We start from the raw sequence: 20911 nt of genomic DNA, 5'->3' as shown, positions 1-20911 counted from the left end.
GTTTCATGTTTTGAAGCAATATGGCTGAAAGCAAGATATTCAAAATGCAGCCTTCAGATCTAGAATTCACCTTCCTTGCTAGCTTGACAGCCTCAATCTCTTGGCAACCAGAATGTAGTAATTATAGGCTTATATCTTCTCAGATTTTTTTTGTGATTACGCATGCACATACATGTGTGGGTGAGCATTAATATAAGAAATGCTTTTGTCGACAATGGCCTGTATGAATATTGTAACACTTTTAAAAAGTCTCTACATATGCTAGGGATCCTTGTGTTAGACACTTTTATAAATAAAATAAAATAAATTTCATGTGTTTTTTTTTAATATTATATTTTAAATAAAGAAAACCCCCTTGCTCATAACATATTTAAACAGGTAAATATAAAATGTTATGTTTTCTTGAACTTGATGATGGTAAATACTTAAGAAAGTATTGCTTCATAACATATGATATTCAAAAATGGAAGTACCAATTGAAACTTCATCTATTGCATATAGTGTCATATTTTTGTTTGTTAGAAACTTTGGCTTCATTTATCTATTCAATATTCTATGTAAAATACATTATTTTCACATTTTAGCATGATTAGTGCTTGTCACTATATTTATATTTGTTCATAGTGCTTTTAGATTATAAAGATTAAAGTACCATACAAATTATAATTTTTTTCTTTAATTAATTGAATTGTGAACTACCTGGAATAGCAGATAACAAATTAAAGTTTGGAAATTGATAATAATCAAAATTGTATATAACAATTATAGGGCCCTCAGGGGAAAAAAAAGAACACAGGAAAAATGATATTGCCAAAAAGCTGTCATATCTGTTCCGAATGGGAAACAAATTATTGTAAAATAAGAGATTTAGAAAGGGCTTCCAGGTCATCTGGTCAAATCCCCTGCACATGCAGGATTCAGTATTTCTAATCCTTAATTACAGAATAATCTTAAACCTAAACTATAGAACATGAAGTAGATTTATATGACTAGGACTTTTTGTTTGTTTTGGAGGCAATTTTTTTAAAGATTTATTTTATAAATCTAAGGATTCATGAACAGCTAATTAAATTATACCAGAAAATCTTGTGGCTTTTGGATTTTGTATATTCATGGTATTTATATCTTTTACTTGATTTGTTTTCCACTGTAGCTGTCATGATATCTGCATCACTGCAAGTAATGAAGTCACTGAATGTAATGCCTTATCAGTCTGCAGCAGTGACTTCAATGGGCATAGTCAGGGGTTTCAGATTAGATGTGGCCTATAATTGGGATATATCCTTGAGACCTATTCTGGAGCCAAGGACTATTCACAGAAATAACTTCTGCATTTGGATGGAAATATTTGCCAGATCAGAGACTTCAAAGTGACATCAACATGTTCTAGCACACTGGTTTTTAAGGAAGTCATCTGATCAGTACTAAAGGCATCCAAACCCTCCTGTTGAAACTGGAAGCCCTCCTCTCTATTCCTGCTTCTGGCAGGTACGTATGTGGGATGATTCGATTTTGCCACAGGACAAAACAGAATTTCAAACTGTGTTCAAGCTACTATTCATAAATTGTAAGACTAAAAATGAATTTATAAAACAAGTGGTAGGGTTGGAGTGTTGTTGTAGCCATGACAGTCCTGAAGAAAGTGTTTGTGCACAAACACTTGTTCAGTGTTTATCTCTGTATAAAGTCATAGAATTTAATTTAGTTGGTCCTGTTTTGAGTCCTATACATGAAAACTTACTTACACCGAGACAGCTACTTGTCTTAGACTATTTAAAATTACTTAAAATCCATTGGTTATTAAATATTTTATGCAATAAAATAGCAACTGGTAATGATAAATGATAGGTGCATTTCTTCTGTAATTGCTGCTTTAAGGAAATTCTATAAGGAATTTCATTTAGACTGAATGTATTAGTTATTCTATATTACCTTATTTACCTAGCTCCAAAATGACTCTGAATGCAAGATGACTCCCAAAATAATTATATTCTAAACATGGAAAATTACAAGATTATTATAAGTTTCCATGTCTAGAATCTAATTCATAGATTCATAGATGTTTGTGTCAGAAGGGACCTCAGTAGATCGAGTCTGACTCCCTTCTCTGGGCAGGAAAGAGTGCTGGGGTCAGATAACCCCAGCCAGGTGCATGTCTAGCCTCCTCTTAAAGACCCCCAAGATAGGTGAGAGCACCACCTTCCTTGGAAGCCCATTCCAGATTCTGGCAACATTTACCATAAAGAAGCTCTTCCAACCTAAATCAGCTTGTGGCTATTGTTCCTAGTTACTCCAAGGGGTGCCGTGGTAAACAGAGCATCTTCTATTCCTTGTTGGCCCTGCTCTTATGAATTTGTAAGCAGCCACAAGATCTCCTCTCAGCCTTCTCTTGTGGACACTGAAGAGATCCAGGTCTCTCAATTATTACAATAAATTATGGAAGGCTCATTTATATGCACTGCTTCTACCACTGCAGTGGGAAAGCAGCAGCAGCAGAAACAAGCGCATAAGCAATAGGAGAGGGGCAAGCAGTTGGGGTACAAATGACATGGGGAACAAGCAGCCTCACCCCTATCCCCTGCCTCCCCTGTACCTTGCTTCCACATGCCTGTGCCCCCCATCACCTGCCACTGTATCACTTACATCCTCATTACTGCCTCCTGGCCAGTAGACCCCCCACCTATCCCCAACCCCTTAGCACCCCTGCCCCCAATACCCTCCCCACTTGCCACCATGCCTGCCCCTCTTTCTGCTGCTGTCCCCAGCTTATCTAGGTGCAGGGACAGCCCTAGTGCTGCTCCTAACCTGCTTCTGCCCCATGATGAATGGAGCAGCTGTGCAAGGAGCTAAGCTCAGCCAGGGACCATGGGGGCAGTATACAGGCTCCTCCTTTCAGCTGCTGCTCATTGCCTATCTCCTCTTCCCCTCAATTCCATCTACCCTGCTGGCTCAGAGCAGATGCTGCAAGGAGGAACTGGTGTGCTGCCACAGCTAGTCCTTACAATGCAGAGCAGGAGCAGGTCAGAAGTGGCTCTGGGGCTCCCCACATGCTGGTCTGACCTGGGAATCAGACTGCTCCAGCTGGGACAGCAGCAGCAGCATGCAGATTCCACCTTCCAGAGTCTGGTCCCTGCCCCTGTCTCCCTCTGTGGCAGGAAGGCAGGCAGGGAGAAAGGAACTTGAATGCCACTGCTGTTATTCCCAGCCATGACAGGCTCCCTGCACAGCCATTTCTCATAGTTGCCAGGTGGAGTGATCTGTTGACAGATACAAGGAGCACCCCAGAACTGCTCCTGCCCTGAGCTGCAAGGAGCAGCTGTGGCAGCACCCAGATACCACCTTCTGGCCTGCTCCCAGCAAAGGGCTTGGGGAAGAGAGGAGCTGGGCAGGGAAGGGAACCTGCATGCTACTACAGCTGCCCCCATCCAAGTCAGGCTTGCTGCACCGCTGCTCCCCACAACCACTCCCCACAGCTCCCAGCTGGCTCAAGTAAAGATGAAAAATGCTCATCAATTATTGAGATTGAAGAAAATTGTAATTGCAAATCTATTCATTCATGATTAGCAAATCTGGTAATGAATTAACATAAACACACAAAAAGTAATGGGAAAGAGGATTTTTTTCAATAATCAAAGTTTGCATTTGGTACATCATTGTATATCAGAGGCTCATCCAGCCTTCTGACCACTATCTAGTGCTGTTGAGGAAGTGGTCATTTTAAGAAGGGGAGATGTATAGCAGGACATTACCTTGCCAGTCTAGTTGAAAGGATTTAAACTAGGTTTGAAGGTAGCTGGTTACAAAAGCATGCAGATGGGTAAAAAAGGTTACCTGGCAGAATGGCTGGAATCTCAAGGAGAGAAGGGAAATTGCAATAAGATTAAAGAAGAGAGAAAAAAGAGAGGGGCAACCTATCAAACTTTTTAGGATGGCTATGCAAGGAGTATGGGAAAAATAAAAGAATGAGACCAAAATGTTGGTCTAAGAAGACTCTTATTCATTTGGAACCCAAAGGGAGAGGAAAGGAGGACAGAGTTGCTGCACTGTATATCAAGAATGTATGTCCTTGCTCTAAAGTCCAAAAAGAGTGAGGGGAAGATTTGCCCAATGTTTCTGTGTAAATACAAAAGTGGAAAAGAATAGTGGCTATCTCAGGTGGGTGTCTATAATCAGGAAAAAGAAGTCTTTCTTGAGAGAAGCCTCCAAATTTGGTGTAAATGGGGGACTTGAATTTATTGGTTTGCTATTGGAAAAGGAGGACATAGACAGTACAAGTGTGTGAAATGTGTTGACGACATTTTGTTTCAAAAGGTGGAGGGAGGTACTAGGGAAGCAGCTATTTTAGATTTCTGACTAATAGGGATGATCTGGTTGAAAATCTGAAAGTGGAAAGTAATTGGGTGTGAATGATCATGAAATGAAAGTGTTCACTATTTCAAGGAAAGGAAGGAGTAGGAGCAGCAGAATAAAAATAGCAGACTTCAGAAAAGAAAACTTCAGCAAACTCAGCGACCCAGTTGGCTACATCTCTCTGTGACAGATAATCTTATAGAAGAGTGCAGAACTTACAGAACTGACAGTTACTGAAAGAGTCACTTGCAAAGGTATTAAAGCAAACAATTCAGATTGTAAAATAAAGATAAGAAGCATGTTAGAGCTATGAAGAGATGAACCTTTATCTTGGAATAGGTTGTTCATCTTTTCATACCTTTAGTGAAGTTAAGAAGAGATGAACAATGAAGGAGGACTTACCATGTGTTAGCTGCTTCACTAAAATGTACAGAGGTATAGAAGCAGATACACAAAACACTTATTATGGAACAGCTGATACTTTGTAAGTCCCCTTTGTAGTCTAAGGCACAAGCGATGTCTGAAATGAGCTGAATATCGGAAAAGTGATAACACAGAAAGTGAAAACATGGACACCCAACAAAGGCAGAATATAAAATAATAGCACAAGCATGAAAGGATAAAATCAGAAAGACAAAACTGAAAAACAAGCTAAAATTTCTGAGTTTTAAAGCAAAAAGAATTAAAATAAATTATAAAAGATATAAAGTACTTCACAAAAACGTTTAATTGCAATCAGATATTTAGCACATTTAATTTTACCAAGGGCCTAGCATCTCAGGTCACAGTAGGATTTTACAGGCTAAAATATAAGATAATTAGTGAACTTATATGTATTCAAGTCAGCAGGCTCTGATTAAAATCACCCTAGAGTACTTAAGGAAACAATCTTGGAACCACTAGCAGTTATCTTCAAGAAATTATGGAGGATAAGTGACATCCCAGGGGCCTGAAGAAATGAAAATATAGTACACAAAAGGAGGACCCAGGGGGTTATATACAAGTAAACCTTAATTCTGACACCTGAAAAAGTGCTAGAAAAAATTATTAAACAAACCATCTCTAAGCATCTAAAAGGTAATAAAGTGATAGCCAGCCAATATAGATGTATCAGGAACAAATTATAGAAACTTCTTTACAGGATGATTCTACTATGGACTAGTAGAAAAGGGGAAAACATTAAATATGATATATCTTGACTTTAGTACGCCTTGACATTGTCACATAGGACAATGTATTTTTCTCATATGTAAACCAAAAAACAGATGGTCTGGACCAGGGGGTTATCAACTGGGGGTACCTGGAAAGGTCTAATAGGTATGCGTAGGTGGGTGGGGATGGAGCACCACCACCCACCAACCCACACCACTGCCTCCTAGAAGCAGGGTTGAGAGGGGGACAGGGCAAAAGCAGCAGCGCCCCTCTGTGGGCCACAAAGGCACCACCCAGCTGGCCAGACTGGGGGGTGGAGGAGCCTGCACATGGCGGCCACTGCTACCTTCCACTGCGCTGCTGCCACCACCCATCACCACCACTGGGCACCACTTTCCCATGGCTGGTTGCACATGCTGCTCTGTGGGCTACTAATGGGTGGTGCACAATTGGCCAGGTGTGAGGCCTGTCAACAGCCTGCAGAGCTGCACATGTGACCAGCTGTGGGAAAGCAGAGAGCAGTGGTGGAGATACAAGGCAGTGGATGGTAGCAGTAGCCATTGGGTACAAACCCCCCACCACCCCCAGCATCTGGCCACTGCCACCCGAAAGGGTACACTTCTTTAAAATGGTTGAAAACCCCTGGTCTAGACTATCACAAGATGGATGCAAGATACTTTGATCTACTTGAAAATCATTTGAAAAACTGCACTCAGACAGTTATCAGTGGTTCATTGTCAAAATAAGGGGGCATTTCAATGAGGGTCCTCCTGATGTATGTGCTTGGGTATGATTCTATTAATTAACAATTAGGGATAGTGAGTAAACTTATAAAAATGGAACGTAACATGATTCTAGAACAGGCTCAACTACTTTGGAGGATGGGATCAAATTAAAAAAAATCTTGATAAGTTGAAGAAATGAAATTCTACAAGATAGAATTGAATGGAGGCAAGTACAGAGGAAAACCACCATGGAAAGGAAAAACAAAATACTCCAAACAATAAAACACTGGTAAGGTAGCAACGCAGCAGACAAGGACCAGGGGTTGGGAATGCAAAGTAATCATGAGTCATCAGTGTGCTGTCCTTCCAAAAAGTATGGAAAATCTAATTCTGGAGTATATAAACAACAATGATGTACACAAAACACGGGAGGTTATTATGCTACTTTACTTGTGGCAAGCCCTAAACTGTAGAGAAGTATGTCTAGTTTTTGACAAAACATATTGAGGAACAAAGAAAAATTGGAGAGAGCCTAAGTAGGGAAGCAACCAGAATCCTAAGAGGTATAAATAGAATAGGAAATTTAATGAGAGAAATTCTATTACCCTTCGTGCATCTCATCCAGCTGTGTAAGTGGTATTTTTGGCACTTAGTTTGCTATTTTAATAGACCTCCAGTATGGACTCATAAGCATACATGTATACAATGAACTTGTGTAGTAGGTTATATACTGGCCAGGGAAATACATACACTCATACCAGTGGATAAGTCCTGTGAAAAGAATAGGAAGAAAGGACTAACCCGAACAGCTAAGTGGTGTGGGCACTTACCCAGGAAACAAGCAATCCATGTTCTAGGGCCCCTTCACCCAGAGAAAGACTGAACCTTCATTTCTCTACTTCCCATTACTGTATTCTAGGCACCCCCCTCACCAAAGCTCCTTTTGAAACTGAGCCATTGCACCTCGCATTTAATGGTTATTGGATTAAGTGGATAGACAGCAGTAAAAAAAGTTGCCCCATTAGAAGCCAGGGTAGAAGCCAGATCCCTCTCCCCACCTTTTTTTAGAGCAATAACCATTTCAGTCACACAGGATGCAAACAGATGTTGATTTGTACCACAGTAAACAATGCTTATGGCAGTATAAATCTGAGCAAACAAATGTCTTGGCTCTTTCTTGCTCCACTAATGCTTAAATTTTGTGACAGACATGAGCTTAGTCCTAACTTGTGTCACTTTTTTTGCTGCAGATGTTTGTTCATTTGTGATGGGACAGTGAGGGCAGACTGTGGCTGCCTGCACTCTCTAGCCATCCCAGGCAAAAGCTTCCATGGTTTCAGGAGGGGCAGGAGCCCAATCCTGCAGAAAAACAGTCCCAGCAATAGCTGTAGACACGGCAGATCAGCTGTGCCATGACACACCGCGGCACAGTTGATCATGCTGCAAAGACAATGTCTGTTTCCAGCCACACATTCTAGCTTCTGCTCTTCCTCCTGGCTTTATATATCTCCTCTCTTGGCTGCCAGTTCAGCCAGCTTCAAAATGTGCTATCAAGGGGTCTGCATAATGCCTAACCTGCAGCCTGATGGTTAAAGAACTATACTAAGAAGTTTTAGAATTCAGATTAAAATCCTTCCAGGGCAAGGGAGCCCTAGAAACTGGGTGGCCAAGCTACTCAGATGCAGGTTTCCCTCACTTCATGCAGGTCCTGTATGTGCAAATTTGCTCTTATACAATGATGTTTTTTATACCAAAAATTCATTATATGTGAGGAAAATTCACTCATGCAATCGGTATAGTGGAAGCCCGCAGAGGCTGCTTTGTGCGGTGCATTGTGGGAGTGACACTCACCAAAATATAGTCTCCTCTGTGGATCTGTGCTCCTCGCACTTCTGCAATGTGTTTCTGTAGTTGCCATCCCCATTATGATAATGCCCTGTGCTTGTGTGTTGTTGGTGAGTACCAAAATTATCTTGTAAAAGTGGTAGAAATACGTCTGGGGTTCAGTACACTTGAGGTCTTGGAAAGTATCCCTATTTGTTGCACTGTAAAGTGGGTTTTTATGCAAATTCAAATTAAACACCATTTTCCAGGAACACATGTACAGCATAAAGTGAGGGAAACCTGTATTGTGGCTAAAGCATAGAAGATCCTTCTTCCTCTCTTCCCCAGTCACTTGTCAAAATTTCTTCTTCAGCTAAAGTGTTGCTACTTCTGTACATATGTAGCCATGTATCTGCCCAACCACAGCATATGTTCAGAGTACATGTGAACACTTACACATTCATACTGCATGGGTAATAGAGATTAAGAGAATCACAAACTGTACCTAAGTGCCCAGCTGGAAAGCTTCTGTTTCGTTGCACAGCGTGTACTAGAATTCTACCCAGCAAGGCTCACAATGTCAACACTGATATACAAAACATAATAGATCAATTATTCTCCATCATGTCTAGAGATGCCATGGAATCTCCTTCACTGGAGGTCTTTAAAAATAGGTTAGACAAACTTCTGTTGTAGATAGCCTACATGTGCTCATCCTACATCAGTACAGGGAATGAACCAAACAATGTCTTTAGGTCCCTTCCAGTACTATATGTTTTAGAACAAATGTTTTATTACTAAATGATGTAAAGGATAAAGTAAAGGATCACCAAAATAGGCTCATCATACAAAAATAAAAACTGCTAGTAAAATAGAACCATATGAGCAGTCTATTCTACTTATGCAGCCTAGCCATCTTCTGGATCTGTTGACATTGAAAACTCAAGAGTAACAAACCTGATCAACTATGTCATTGACTTTATCCCTCTCACAGTCCAGAATCACTCGTCTTTCCTTTTTCACCTCCAGATCTTGAAACAGGGAACGGTAAGTCTCATCTTTTCTGTCATTGTTAATATTTCCTACATTGATAGCAGTTACTTGCCATTTCTTTTCAGCTGCAGAATCCAATACAGCTTGCAGGGTTGATAAGCCTAGCAAGGCAAACAAAGAGGAATGATAAAGTGGCAAAAATAAAACAGGCACATGAAATGTGACCTACAAGGCAATTTATTTTAAACTCTTTATGACAATATGTTTGGCTATCAAACAGCTGTAGGATAGAACTCCCTAAGATGATGATCAACACAAGTCTCATTGTGCATTCCTGCCACATGCAAAACTTCTGTTTAGGTAACTGCAGTGAATATAGAATTGGGGCCTATAATGACAACCTTTGTTTTTGCTTCAGTTTGATTCAGGGAGAGATTATATCACCCTTCAATAAAAGCTTTCAATGGATTTTTGAGGTACCTACTTTGAAAAAGAGGCCATTTAAGAGAAAACAATTTAATTACAGTAACTGAATCAGTTGTTTATTACCAAATGCTATTGAGCTGCTTATGTCCCTAGTACTTGAGTAGCAATGTATTTAAACCTTGATCCAGTCCTGATGAAGTCAATATAGCAAAATTCTCATGTACTAATTGAGCCTCTATTTCTTTTGACTCCAGTGGTATCTTGTTACAGAAGGTGTTTCTTCCTAAACCTAAATATCCTTAACGTCCATACATGCAACCATTACAGTGGTCTGTTGCCATTTTATTCTTTTGGGAGGACATGGAGAAATGAATGCCTGTACAACTGTAGTAGCATATAATACAATGCAAGTCCAGTGGAAATTTTACTGGGCTTCTTTCCCTGTTCAGGAAGTAAATGTGAACAGAACACAGAAACATGATTCAGTGCCAGGAGTATATCTGCCCTATAAAAAATATATCTTCAACAATTTCCAGCAATTTCCAACAATGAAATTTAGCATGTGTAAATTCAGTCCAGAGCATCCTAAGAAAAAAATTAAAAATAGAATGTAATTTCCAGGATACTTTTCCACACAATCACTGATAACTCTACATCGTTTATCTCACTTGAAACTGTAAAATATAACTAGTGATTTCTGATTTGTGTCAATAAATTGAGCTTTACATTTTTTTAAAGAAAAATATATCTCTCATCTGTAAAGTAAGCTTCATGCATAACCTAAAATAACAGGAGCTATGTGCATAATTTTATAAGAAACACACTAAGGATGAAACTTGAATTATAATTTGTAAATGAATAATTAAACTGAGACTAGTATGCACTTAGCAATTTAAACATATCTGGAAAAATGGTAATATTATACAATGTTAGAAAAGACTGGTAACCAGCCAATATACGGACATGGCAGATTTTACAAACCTATACAATTCTGTCAAACAGTTGCATGCAAAGTCTACATGTGATCACTTGTATTTTGACGGATGTTAGATTTTTCAGAAATAACTAAACTCCAGTTGATAATCTAAACTATTTATAACTTGTTGTGGTACAAGGTGTTATCAATGCAAAAGGTAGTTCCTGTATGCAAAAAAGATTCAGAAAGTTAGAATGTGCTATGAGCAGTAGCACATTAACAGTTAATACCCTCTCTAACATGTACTGTTCAGACCTGCTGCTAGAGAGCTGGTGAGCAGGGTTTGGTTAGGAGCTTCAAATCTGTTCCATGCCTGCCCTGTTTTCTGGTTCTCTAGCCACAGTATAGGCCCAGAGGGATGAAGGAAGGAGCTTCCCCCTTCCCTCCTCACCGTGCTGCTTTGATTGCCTCCTCATCTCCAGTTGCCCCTCCACCCCCTGGAATCACCCCCCAAACACCCCCCTGCCCCAATCACCCTATTCCCCCCAAATCAATCTTTGACCCCCCAAGAGCCCCTGGATTACTCCTTGTAACGCATCATTGCACCCTCCACCCCAGAATCACTGCCCTGCTTCCAGATCAACCAGACAGCAGTAATGGTAGCAGTGGCTGGGGTTTCCCTCCCTGTCTGCTTCTTAGCTTCCTGCAGCCTGTGCCATGCCCATGCACCAGGATCCAGTTCCCACTGCACCCTGCAGTTGCTTGGCAGCTCCTTTCCTCCTGCCTCTCTCTCCGCCCCTCCCCACTTTCAGCCACAGGGCATGTCATGGCCTGGATCCAGGCACATAGAGTGATATGGGCTGCAGGGAGCCTGGGAGCAAGCAGGGAGGGTGAACCAACTGCTGCTGCTGCCGCTACTCTCAGGCTGATCATGGCAGTGATCAAGGGGGGAAGAAAGGGGGTATGATCCTCAGAGGTGGGGTATAGAGGTGGTAGAGGACAGTGGGGGAAGAAAGGGGTAGCTTCTAGCCTAGATGTTCCCGTCTCCCTCTGCCCCTCCCTCTTCCCCACTCCACTTCTGCTTCCCCTTATCCTGTACCCCTGGCTCCCCTTCCCTCCCTCCCCTCCCCAGCTGTCCACAGCTGTCAGTCCAGGACCATAAAGTGCTAGATGTTAGATAGTCTACCTGGGAGAAGTGCTTCCTGGGGTTAGGGTGGCCATCATAGAAGGCATTCCGGTTTTCTGCTACTCTGTCCTCTATTGATACAAAACCAGATGCTGTGATGACATAAAGGTGTCCAGTTTTGTATCAGTAGAGGATAGAAGATAACCTGACTGTCCTCTATGATGGGCACCCTACCTGGAGTACTGGAAGACCACAAATTCATGGTTTCATTTCAGGTAAAGAGCCAGAAGTTAACTTCACACAAAAAGCATAGGACAACCGAAACAAAACCTTCCATGAAGTGGTACAGCTTTCAGATACCTAGCAGGCACTTAGCTTTTGTTAATGAGCCTGAATGTGAGATCATTCAAGTTTTAGGTGCTCTTAACCTGGTCTAACAGTAATATGTAATTGCACCCTGGTACTAGGAGTGGACCTTTTTAGCTCAGAAAATACATGCAGCAGTAGCTGTGTGCAGCAGAAGATTCCAAACTAAAGCTATTTAAGAGGAAAAGGAAAGAGCTTTGCCCATTCCTGGTCAGGAGCCATAGCATAAGAGGACCAGAGTATGTTCTGCAGAATGGCAAGGACACCTAAAACCTCAACAGAATTTTAAGAGGATACTTTTTTAAAGATGATTTATGCTGGTTGGGAATTTTAAGTGCCTCGATTCCTCGTAATCTTTTGAAGAGAAAGACAATTTCATAAAATGTCTGATTGGCATTTTCCTTCAGTATTAGTAGTTTGGCTACAGATTGAATCCTCTACCACTGTCAACCTTCCCTCCACAATTAATCATAAACCTAGATGCTACCCGATGTATATAGAGACAATGCAAATAAGGCTATAGAAATACAAAAAGTCTGAAGCCCACATTATAATAAATCTGAGAACAAGTGCTGGATTAAGCAGTGGGCTGATTCTGCAAGGGCTGAACATCCTCACCTCTGAGTGACCGGAATGAGACACGTGAGTGGTCAGCACCTTGCAAGATCAGTGCACTAAGGCACAGGAGCTGTAGTAGTAAAATGACTCTTCTGGAGTAATTCATCATACATTAATGGCTATTAGCTTTAACTGTTTCCATTTTATTACTGTTCCCTCCCAGGAGAATAAGTCTCTCTCATGCACTCTCTCTCCTCTCCCTCTTCCTCCAAAGAAAAGTTTAAAACAACATGCTGAATCATATATTCTTCTTTACACACATTTCACTGCTGTTGGTTAAAGTGTTGAGGTAAAGGTGTTTTGAGCTGCAAATTGGAAGCTACTTATTTAGGGTGTAGTTGTATTACCTTATTACCTATCTATACAAGCAGACATGCCACACTAGCTCTGCAAGGACTGAATCTGGAACTAGAAGCAGTGTAGCTGCATTTCTCTGCAGAGTTTGTTAGCTCAGGCACAGCACCCCATGAACACTGTTCTGCTTTTTCCAGTTCCAGAGGTGGAAGCCAACGTGAGTTCTCCAGGATTAAAGCATTACTCAGTGTGAGTGAGGATTGCAGATTCATGTCCCTAGAAATTTACAAATGTTGCCTATCAATTTCACCACTTGGGTGCCTCAAAAATTAAAGCAAACAAAACTGGCAAAACCAAAGCTGCAAGATACAACTCTTTCACTTTATTATGTGCTTTCAGGTTCACTGCAGCTGACAGGAAGATGTATTGTAGACACAAATGATTTGAAGAATTTTCCTAAATAAGAATCAAATGCAGGGTAATGGCACATACAGCACAATGCTAGCTGATTGATGGAACATCAAATAAGCAACTTCCTAGTTGCCCTCTCTAAAAGACAAAGAATATCTGATTCTTATGTGAACTCAATGAGGACCTGGAAGAGAACCAAGCCCAGGATTCAGCACACTGGGTGACATCAAGTCTTGTTTAGGGGTTATATGGACTATCTAATATTGGGGCTTAAAACAGCAAAGGAAACCTAGCTGAAAGAGGTCTCTTGATTTTTATGATTAAAGCATCTAGACAATGGAATGTAGTAACATTGGAAGACAAATGAAGGCAAATCTCACTCTATTTCATCATAAAATCTGGTTTAACATGGCCAAATGTAATGCACTGTTAAAACTTCATGACATCCTGCTAAATTTGCTCTACATTTATTTAAAGGTAGGCAACATTTTTGACCAATAACTGTGCTGAAAAGCCATGCACAATTGTTTTGAAAGAAATTGAATTAGTTTAGATGGGAAGATAAATTATTTTGGAAATGATTAATAAGAAAAAAATAATTAGAATCTGTAGTCCTTTAAAGCCCTGGAGCTCTTTTAAGCCCTTTAAACCCTGGTCCCAGTGATCAGGGAGCCAGTGAACAGGGGCTGCAAACAGAGTTAGCAGTTTGCAGGCAATTCACAGGCTGGTTCAGTTCATGCCCGACCCCACTTTTTTGAGGGGGATACCATTCAGCTTAGCATGAGGAAGCAGGAAAAAAAAGGACCCCCTCATGGCCAACAAGCAATAAATAGGTCAGCTTCCAGATGAGTTTGCTAGGGAAGGTGTGCTTAGAAGAAGAGCAGTATGAGAGAGAAGGCAAATTAAGAGAACCAGGGAAATGACTGGAGGATGTTGCTATGCCAGAGCCACTGCCACTTCTTGCCCCTGTGAGGTTTCTGTCCAGGCAAGACTGCTCACCATTGGCATTTCCACCCAGGTCCAGGTGTGGTGCTGTGGGGACTGCAGCTTGCAGGTTCCTTCCAGTAATGGCCAGGTCAGGGAGTGCCTGTGGTGTAAGCAGTGCGTTCTTGTGGTGTCTCTAAGGGAACAGGCAGGAAAACTACAGGAGGAGGTGGTGAGGCTCTGAAGCATCCTCCACCATGAGGAGCTCATTGATTCAATGCTGGAGGAGACCTCCAGGACTGTGGAGAAAGAAATGCCTGATGCAGTGCTAGAAAAGAGAGAGGACATGGACACCCAAGGGGGTGAAAGCTGCCAGCTTGTCAGTTCTGGCAGCAAGCAGAGATCTTCACCTGTAGTGGTTCATCTGGAGAACACATGTGCATCCCTATCAGCAGAGAGGGAGAAGCATGTTCCATTGGTGGAAGATGAAAGGGCTGGCCTCACCAAGATGGGAAGGCAGAGGGAAGCATCTTCTGACCTGATGTGTTATCTCAAGAGATCTGCTGCTTGCCCAGAGCCCAGACCCGAGATGTCACAGAGGGACTACCGAGGCTCATCTGGCTCTCATGCTCCTCATCCATGATACTGCCAGGAGAGACCTTGAGCATATCAAAAGTGACTATAGGACTCTGGGTGCAAGGGTGAAGGGGTTTGAGGCTAAGATTGTGTTCTTGTCAATCGTTTTGGTCAAGGGAAAGGGCCTGGGAAAGAGCAGGTGCATCTGGCAGATCAGCACCTGGCTGCACAGGTGGTGTCACCAGCAGGGATTTGTTTTCTTCAACCATGGGATGTTCTTCCAAGAATAGGGAAAGATGGGAAGAGATGGGATTCATCTGATGAAGGCAGAGTAGAGTGTCTTCACAGACAGACTTACTAACCTAACAAGGAGGGCTTTAAATTAGGTTCACTGGGGGATGAAGACCAAACCCATGGGGAAGTGTGTGACCAAGAGGAACAGCAAGCAGGAAGGGGCAACAGGGAAGGTGTTCTCATATTTCCTGATAAATCAGAGCAATCCCCTAGTTACCTCAGGTGCCTGTACACAAATTCACAGAGCCTGGGAAACAAACAAGAAGAATTGGAAGCCCTTGCATGGTCCGGGAACTATAACATGATTGGAATGAAAGACTTGGTTGGATAGCTTGTGTGACTGGAGCATTGTCATGGAGGGATACAAAGTGTTCAGGAAGGACAGGCAAGGGAGAAGATGAGACATTGCACTTTATGTAAAAAAGCCATATGATAGCTCAGAGCTCCAGTATGAAACTGGAGATAGGCTTGTTGATGGTCAGAAGGGAGAGCAACAAGGGCGATGTCATACTGGGGGTCTTCTACTGCCCACTAGACAAGGAGGAAGTGGTGGATGAGACTTCCTTCAAACAGCTAGTGGGAGTTTCCCAATCACAGACCCGGTTCTCATGAGGACTTCAATTACCCTGACATCTCCTAGGAGGGCAATACAGCAGTGCACAAACAATCCAGGAAGTTTTTGAAGAGTGTTGGGGACAATTTTCCAGTGCAAGTGCTGGAGCAGCCAACTAAAAGCCATGCTATTCTTGACCTGCTTCTCACAAACAGGGAAGACTTGGTGGGGAATGTAGTAGTAGATGGCAACTTGGGTAGCAGAGACTAAAGGATTATTGAGTTCAGAACCATGAGGAAAGAAAGGATGGAGAGCAGCAGAGGAAGGACCCTGGACTTCAGAAAAGGAGACTTTGACTTGCTCAGGGAAATCATGGGCAGGATTCCCTGGGAAGCCAGACTGAGGGGAAGAGGAGGCCAGGAGATCTGGCTTTACTTTAAAGAAGCCTTACTAAGAGTGCAGGAACAAACCATCCCAATGGAAATGCTTATAAGAAACTTGTACAACGAATTAGGGAAGAATATAAGAGCATTTCATGGGCATGCAGGGATGAAGTCAGGAAGGCCAAAGCACAACTGGAGTTGCAGCTAGAAAGGGATGTGAAAGGTAACAAGAAGGGTTTCTACAAGTATGTTGGTAGCAAAAGGAGGATCAGGGAAAGTGTGGGTCCCTTACTGAATGGAAGAGGCAACCTTGTGATGGAGTTTGCAGAAAAGGCTGAAATGCTCAATGCCTTTTTGCTTCCATCTTCACAGGCAAGGTCAGCTCCCAGACTACCGCACCAGAGAGCACAGTTTGGGAAGGAGGTGAGAAGCCCTCAGTGATGAAAGAACAGGTTAGGGAAGTCCATGGGGATGGATGGGATGCACCTGAGGGTGCTGAGGGAGTTGGCTGATGTACTTGCAGAGCCCCTGGCCATCATTTTTTAAAACTCCTGGTGATCAGAGAGGTCCTAGATGATGGGGAAAGAGCAAACATAGTGCCCTTATTTAAGAAAAGGAAAAAGGAGGATCCAGGAAACTATAGACCAGTCAGCTTCACCTCAGTCCCAGGAAAAATCATGGAGCAGATCCTAAAGGAATCCATTTCTAAGCACTTGGAGGAGAAGAAGGTGATTAGGAACAGTCAGCGTGGATTCACCAGGGGCACGTCTTGCTTGACCAACCTGATTGCCTTCTATAATGAGATGAATGGCTCTGTGAATATGGGGAGACTGGTGGATGTGGTATACCTTGATTTTACCCAAACTTTTGATGTGGTATCCCATATCATTGTTGCAGGCAAGCTAAGGAAGTATGGGCTTGATGAATAGATTGAAAGGTGGATAGAAAACTGGCGGAATTTCAGGCTTAGACAGTAGTATTCAATGGCTTGAGGTTTAGTTGGCAGCTGGTATCAAGTGGAGTGCCCCAGCCAGTCCTGGAGCTGATTTTGTTCAATGTCTTCATCAACCACTTGGAAGATGGTATAGAGTGAACCCTTAGTATGTTTGCAGATGACACCAAGCTGGGGGGAGTAGTAGTGGAGGATTGGGCCAAAAGGAAGCTCATGTGGTTCAACAAGGACAAGTGCAAAGTCCTGCACTTAGGATGAAACAATCCCATGCACCAGTTTAGGCAGGGGTCTAGGTGGATAGGCAGCAGCTCTGCAGAAAAGGACATGAGGATTACAGTGAGAAGAGATGGATGTGACTGAACTACTTTGTTGTAGTGCTTGAATTTGGACATGCTTTTTGGTAGAAAAATATATATTTGAAGTTTGCGTTTGAGTCTGTAACTTTCAGGTTAAGTACAGACAGTCAAAAAGCCCAAGGCTGAATTGATTCAGTCTTTGCAGGTTAGTCTAAACTGCAGAGATTAAGTTGAGAAGCAACTGGACACACATTTACTTTTGATTCAGGAAATACAGCCACATGCCTCCAATGGCTCAACCCAGAAGCCGGGGGCACTAAAGCACATAGCCAGCATGTGTGTGTTTACTTCCTCTTCCTGCTGCCCCTGAGGTCTCTGGAATTTGCAGTACAGAATCACAGCAGCAGGACTCTGCAGGGTTGCTCATCACTTCCTCTTCCTGCTTCCAGGTACCTCTGGGATTTCTAATTCACAGTCACAGCCACCAGTAATTTTCAGTAAGTTTAGTAGCAGGGCAGCTCTGTACTTGGGGGAAGGTGGGTTTAATCCCTCTGTCTGGCCCCAGAACCCATCCAGGGTTTTCCTTGTTGAGGGGGCAGTCTCTGCCACCCCTCACTCCCACCCTTTCTCTGCTGGAACAGACAGTCCAGCACAGGGCTGCAAAGCATGCTGGGATGCTGGGGAACACTGATTTAACTTGAACCAGGAAGGTGTCTTGGACAGAAGTTTCATAAACCAGTTTGACCCGAATTATTTAAGTCTGATTTAAACCTGCATTCAACCAGGGTTATCTTAAACCAGTTTCAGTCATTTTGAAACTGGTTTATATGCACTAAGCTTCTGTTCTCTTACAGATTTAAACCAGTTTCTGATGACTTAACTGGTTTATGTGTAACATCTGTCCCTAGCCCAAATAACTGGCAGGTGGCTCAAAACCTGAGTGTGGGAATTTATGAATGCTCTAAATTAAAGAGTGAGAGACAGAGATGCTAAAAATGTGAAGATGTATTTTCCCCTACAATATGTCTATTTTTAAAGAGCCTTTTTATGGGAACAATTTTCCAAAGACATATTTTATCTTCCATCTATGCTTATCAGTGCACATCCTTAATTCTTTAACTTATATTGGAATTATTTCATTCTCAATTAAGCTTCTTTTCACTTTGACTACATACAACAATTAGATAAGCTTCTTTTCCTCAGAACTGATATTTAATTTTTCACAAGCATGCTCCTTGTTTGCCTTGTAATACTGCCTGAGCATTTTGGTAACGTAAGTATAGCAAAAAAATATACTGATAAGTTTCTACTGTATCTTACCTCTGTCACTGTCGTATAAATATGCAAACTTGTTCCACTGATAGTATTCAATCAAGCTAAGAAGAGCTCCCTTGAGGTCGGGTCTCATCTGAATGACAAATGGGTGTGTACCATCTGTTGGGAAACTTGGAGTTATGAAGGAGACGTGCAGAGTCCCACAAAATGAGGTTATGGTATTCACAGACTTCTTGTCATAGAATCCAAAAATAGCAAAGACTCCTCTTGAAAACTGGGAGCAGACTAGAAGAAAGAGAAATAAAGCGAGATCAAATACCAAGAAACAAAATTTATTTGCAAAAGTTCTGAAATCTATTACCTGTTTATTTTGTATAACTATTCATACTCACACACTCCTATTAAGGAGTGATATCAATTCTTTATTAGAAAAAATAATCAGCATAATTTATTACTAACTAAAAGTTAGTAACGCATGCCAAATATTAACTTCAACACCAGAGATTAAGTTTATGCACATGAAAGAATGAATTCAGAAAGAAAACTAAAGAATAGATTATCTATAGTTCCTTTTGTACTGAAAGAATACTGCCTAAGCCAAAAAAAAAAGCCAAGTGGAATTATTTCTTTAAAATATTTCTTCATCCTCTGAGCATAATGCAATAATCATCACTACTAACTTTTTATTCAGTTGAAAATAATATAACTTGGGGACAAGGTGACTTGAAATTTTTGTGAGATATTTAAATGAGTGAATATTCCATTTCGACTGTTTCAAGTTAAAACAAACAGTGAATACACATAAATGAAGGGAAGAGATAATGCACTATATATCTCTGAGTTCTGGCTTTTGTTTAATTAAATGTTTAATATCAGTTTTTTACAACTCAGCAAAAGCAGGTCCTTCTTGATGACACTTGAGGTCACATAGCAGAAAAAATAATCTCTTGGGTTTAAATAACATGCTGATTATTCAGTTTTTATCACCACCACAGATAATTCAAGGCAATGACAATGCTGATCATTGCAGCCTGGATAAAACATCTATTTCCTTTCAGTCATTCTAATCATCGACACTAAAAACGTAGCATGTTCAGAAAGCTTAGAAGAATTCATATTTCTGTTTACTAAAACTGGGAGAGAAAAAGAACAAATTAGTTAAAATATTCAATCTGTTTCTACTCTGGCTCATTTCTCTCCTGAGTTCTTCTTGATATACTGGTCTTCTTAGACCTGAAATAATAGGCAAGTCCCACAAGCAAAAATGCACATTAATTCTTATTACCATCTCCTCAAAGCCAGACACCAAGACCTGCTGTCTCAGTTTCCCTAAGTAAATCTGGAATATAACAAAATACAATTTTCCCAAATATTTATTATTCCAATAACCAACCATATGTTAGATCATATATATAAGAATAGAATTAAGGGCGAGATCACTTTGAACCTTGTTTCTCAGATTTTGTCTAATATTATTCCAACTTCTCTTTTTAATTTACCTGTTATTTAATGTAATATATATTGAGCATCACACAGTACTCAATATCCTCTTTTTCGGTTGATTTCTATTTTAGCCCTTTGTTAAGCCCAACTCCCATTGTTGCCATAAGTCTCTTTCTTATACTATGAGGTATCTATTGTACTGACCACAACCAAAAAAATCTAAGCACTAAGTGAAATCCTGGCCCCATCAGTCAATGACAAGCATTCACTGATTTCTGTGTAACCAGTATTTTACCAAAAGTATAAAGATTTCATTAGTGACAAAAAAATAAAAAAAATAAAAAAAATAATTGAAGAAAAATATTAAAAACTCTTTTTAAATGTCTTTCTTTGATAGGATGATTTATTAGAGCTAAAAGCAAATCTAGAAGGGAACTCCTTGTACCTGTGTTTTATATACATAAGGAGTGAGAAGGAGTGGAGCAGTCAGTGTTCCCCTTGCCTTCCCCAGATTGAGATCCCTCCAACCTGTGTAAGGCACGGAGAACAGGACAGAAGGGGAGGCTGCAGGCTGCACACCTGTACTGTTCCCTCTCCCAGAAGGATATCTCCTCATGGAAATTTCTCAGAAATTTCTACTGCTAGAAATTAATGCCTGTTCAAGACCATAAATGAAGTGGAAAACCTATTTAAAGGTTAAATTCACATGTCCAGTAGGGCTGTGCGAAGCTTCGGTTGCTCATTCAATTCAGTGGTGATTAGACCCAATTTGGTGACTGGATCTCTGAATCGGAATTGAATCAGGACACCCTTTAATCTCTCTGAATTGAACTGGAACACCTTGAATTGATTTGGAGCGATTTGGAGAGTTTTGATGATTCAGACAATCACACAGCTTTAAATGTTTTTTCTACATATTTCAAGGTACCAGGCAGCTCATGAATGCTGAGATGCTGGGGTGGATGAAGCATCTCACGGGAGCGTGGGGGAGCCAGCGTCCAGTGCACTCGGCGG

General features: G+C 41.3%; 1 protein-coding gene across 8 annotated transcripts in view; it reads right to left on the bottom strand.

Moving 5' to 3' along the window:
* GRIA2 (glutamate ionotropic receptor AMPA type subunit 2) overlaps positions 1-20911 on the bottom strand; it is a 153163-nt gene that overhangs the window by 65530 nt on the left and 66722 nt on the right. For all 8 annotated transcript variants that reach the window (XM_019534526.1, XM_019534528.1, XM_019534529.1 and 5 more), the window contains 2 exons: positions 18500-18739; positions 9009-9205 (listed from right to left, as the gene is read on the bottom strand). In XM_019534526.1, the coding sequence (XP_019390071.1) occupies positions 9009-9205; positions 18500-18739 (437 nt within the window). The remainder of the gene's footprint in view (positions 1-9008; positions 9206-18499; positions 18740-20911) is intronic.

Source organism: Crocodylus porosus, unplaced genomic scaffold, assembly GCF_001723895.1.
Source record: "Crocodylus porosus isolate Cpor-Errol unplaced genomic scaffold, CroPor_comp1, whole genome shotgun sequence".
Classification (NCBI taxonomy): Eukaryota; Metazoa; Chordata; order Crocodylia; family Crocodylidae; genus Crocodylus; species Crocodylus porosus.
The sequence above is the reverse complement of the archived record's forward strand: the minus strand, read 5'-3'. Positions and strand labels throughout refer to the sequence as shown.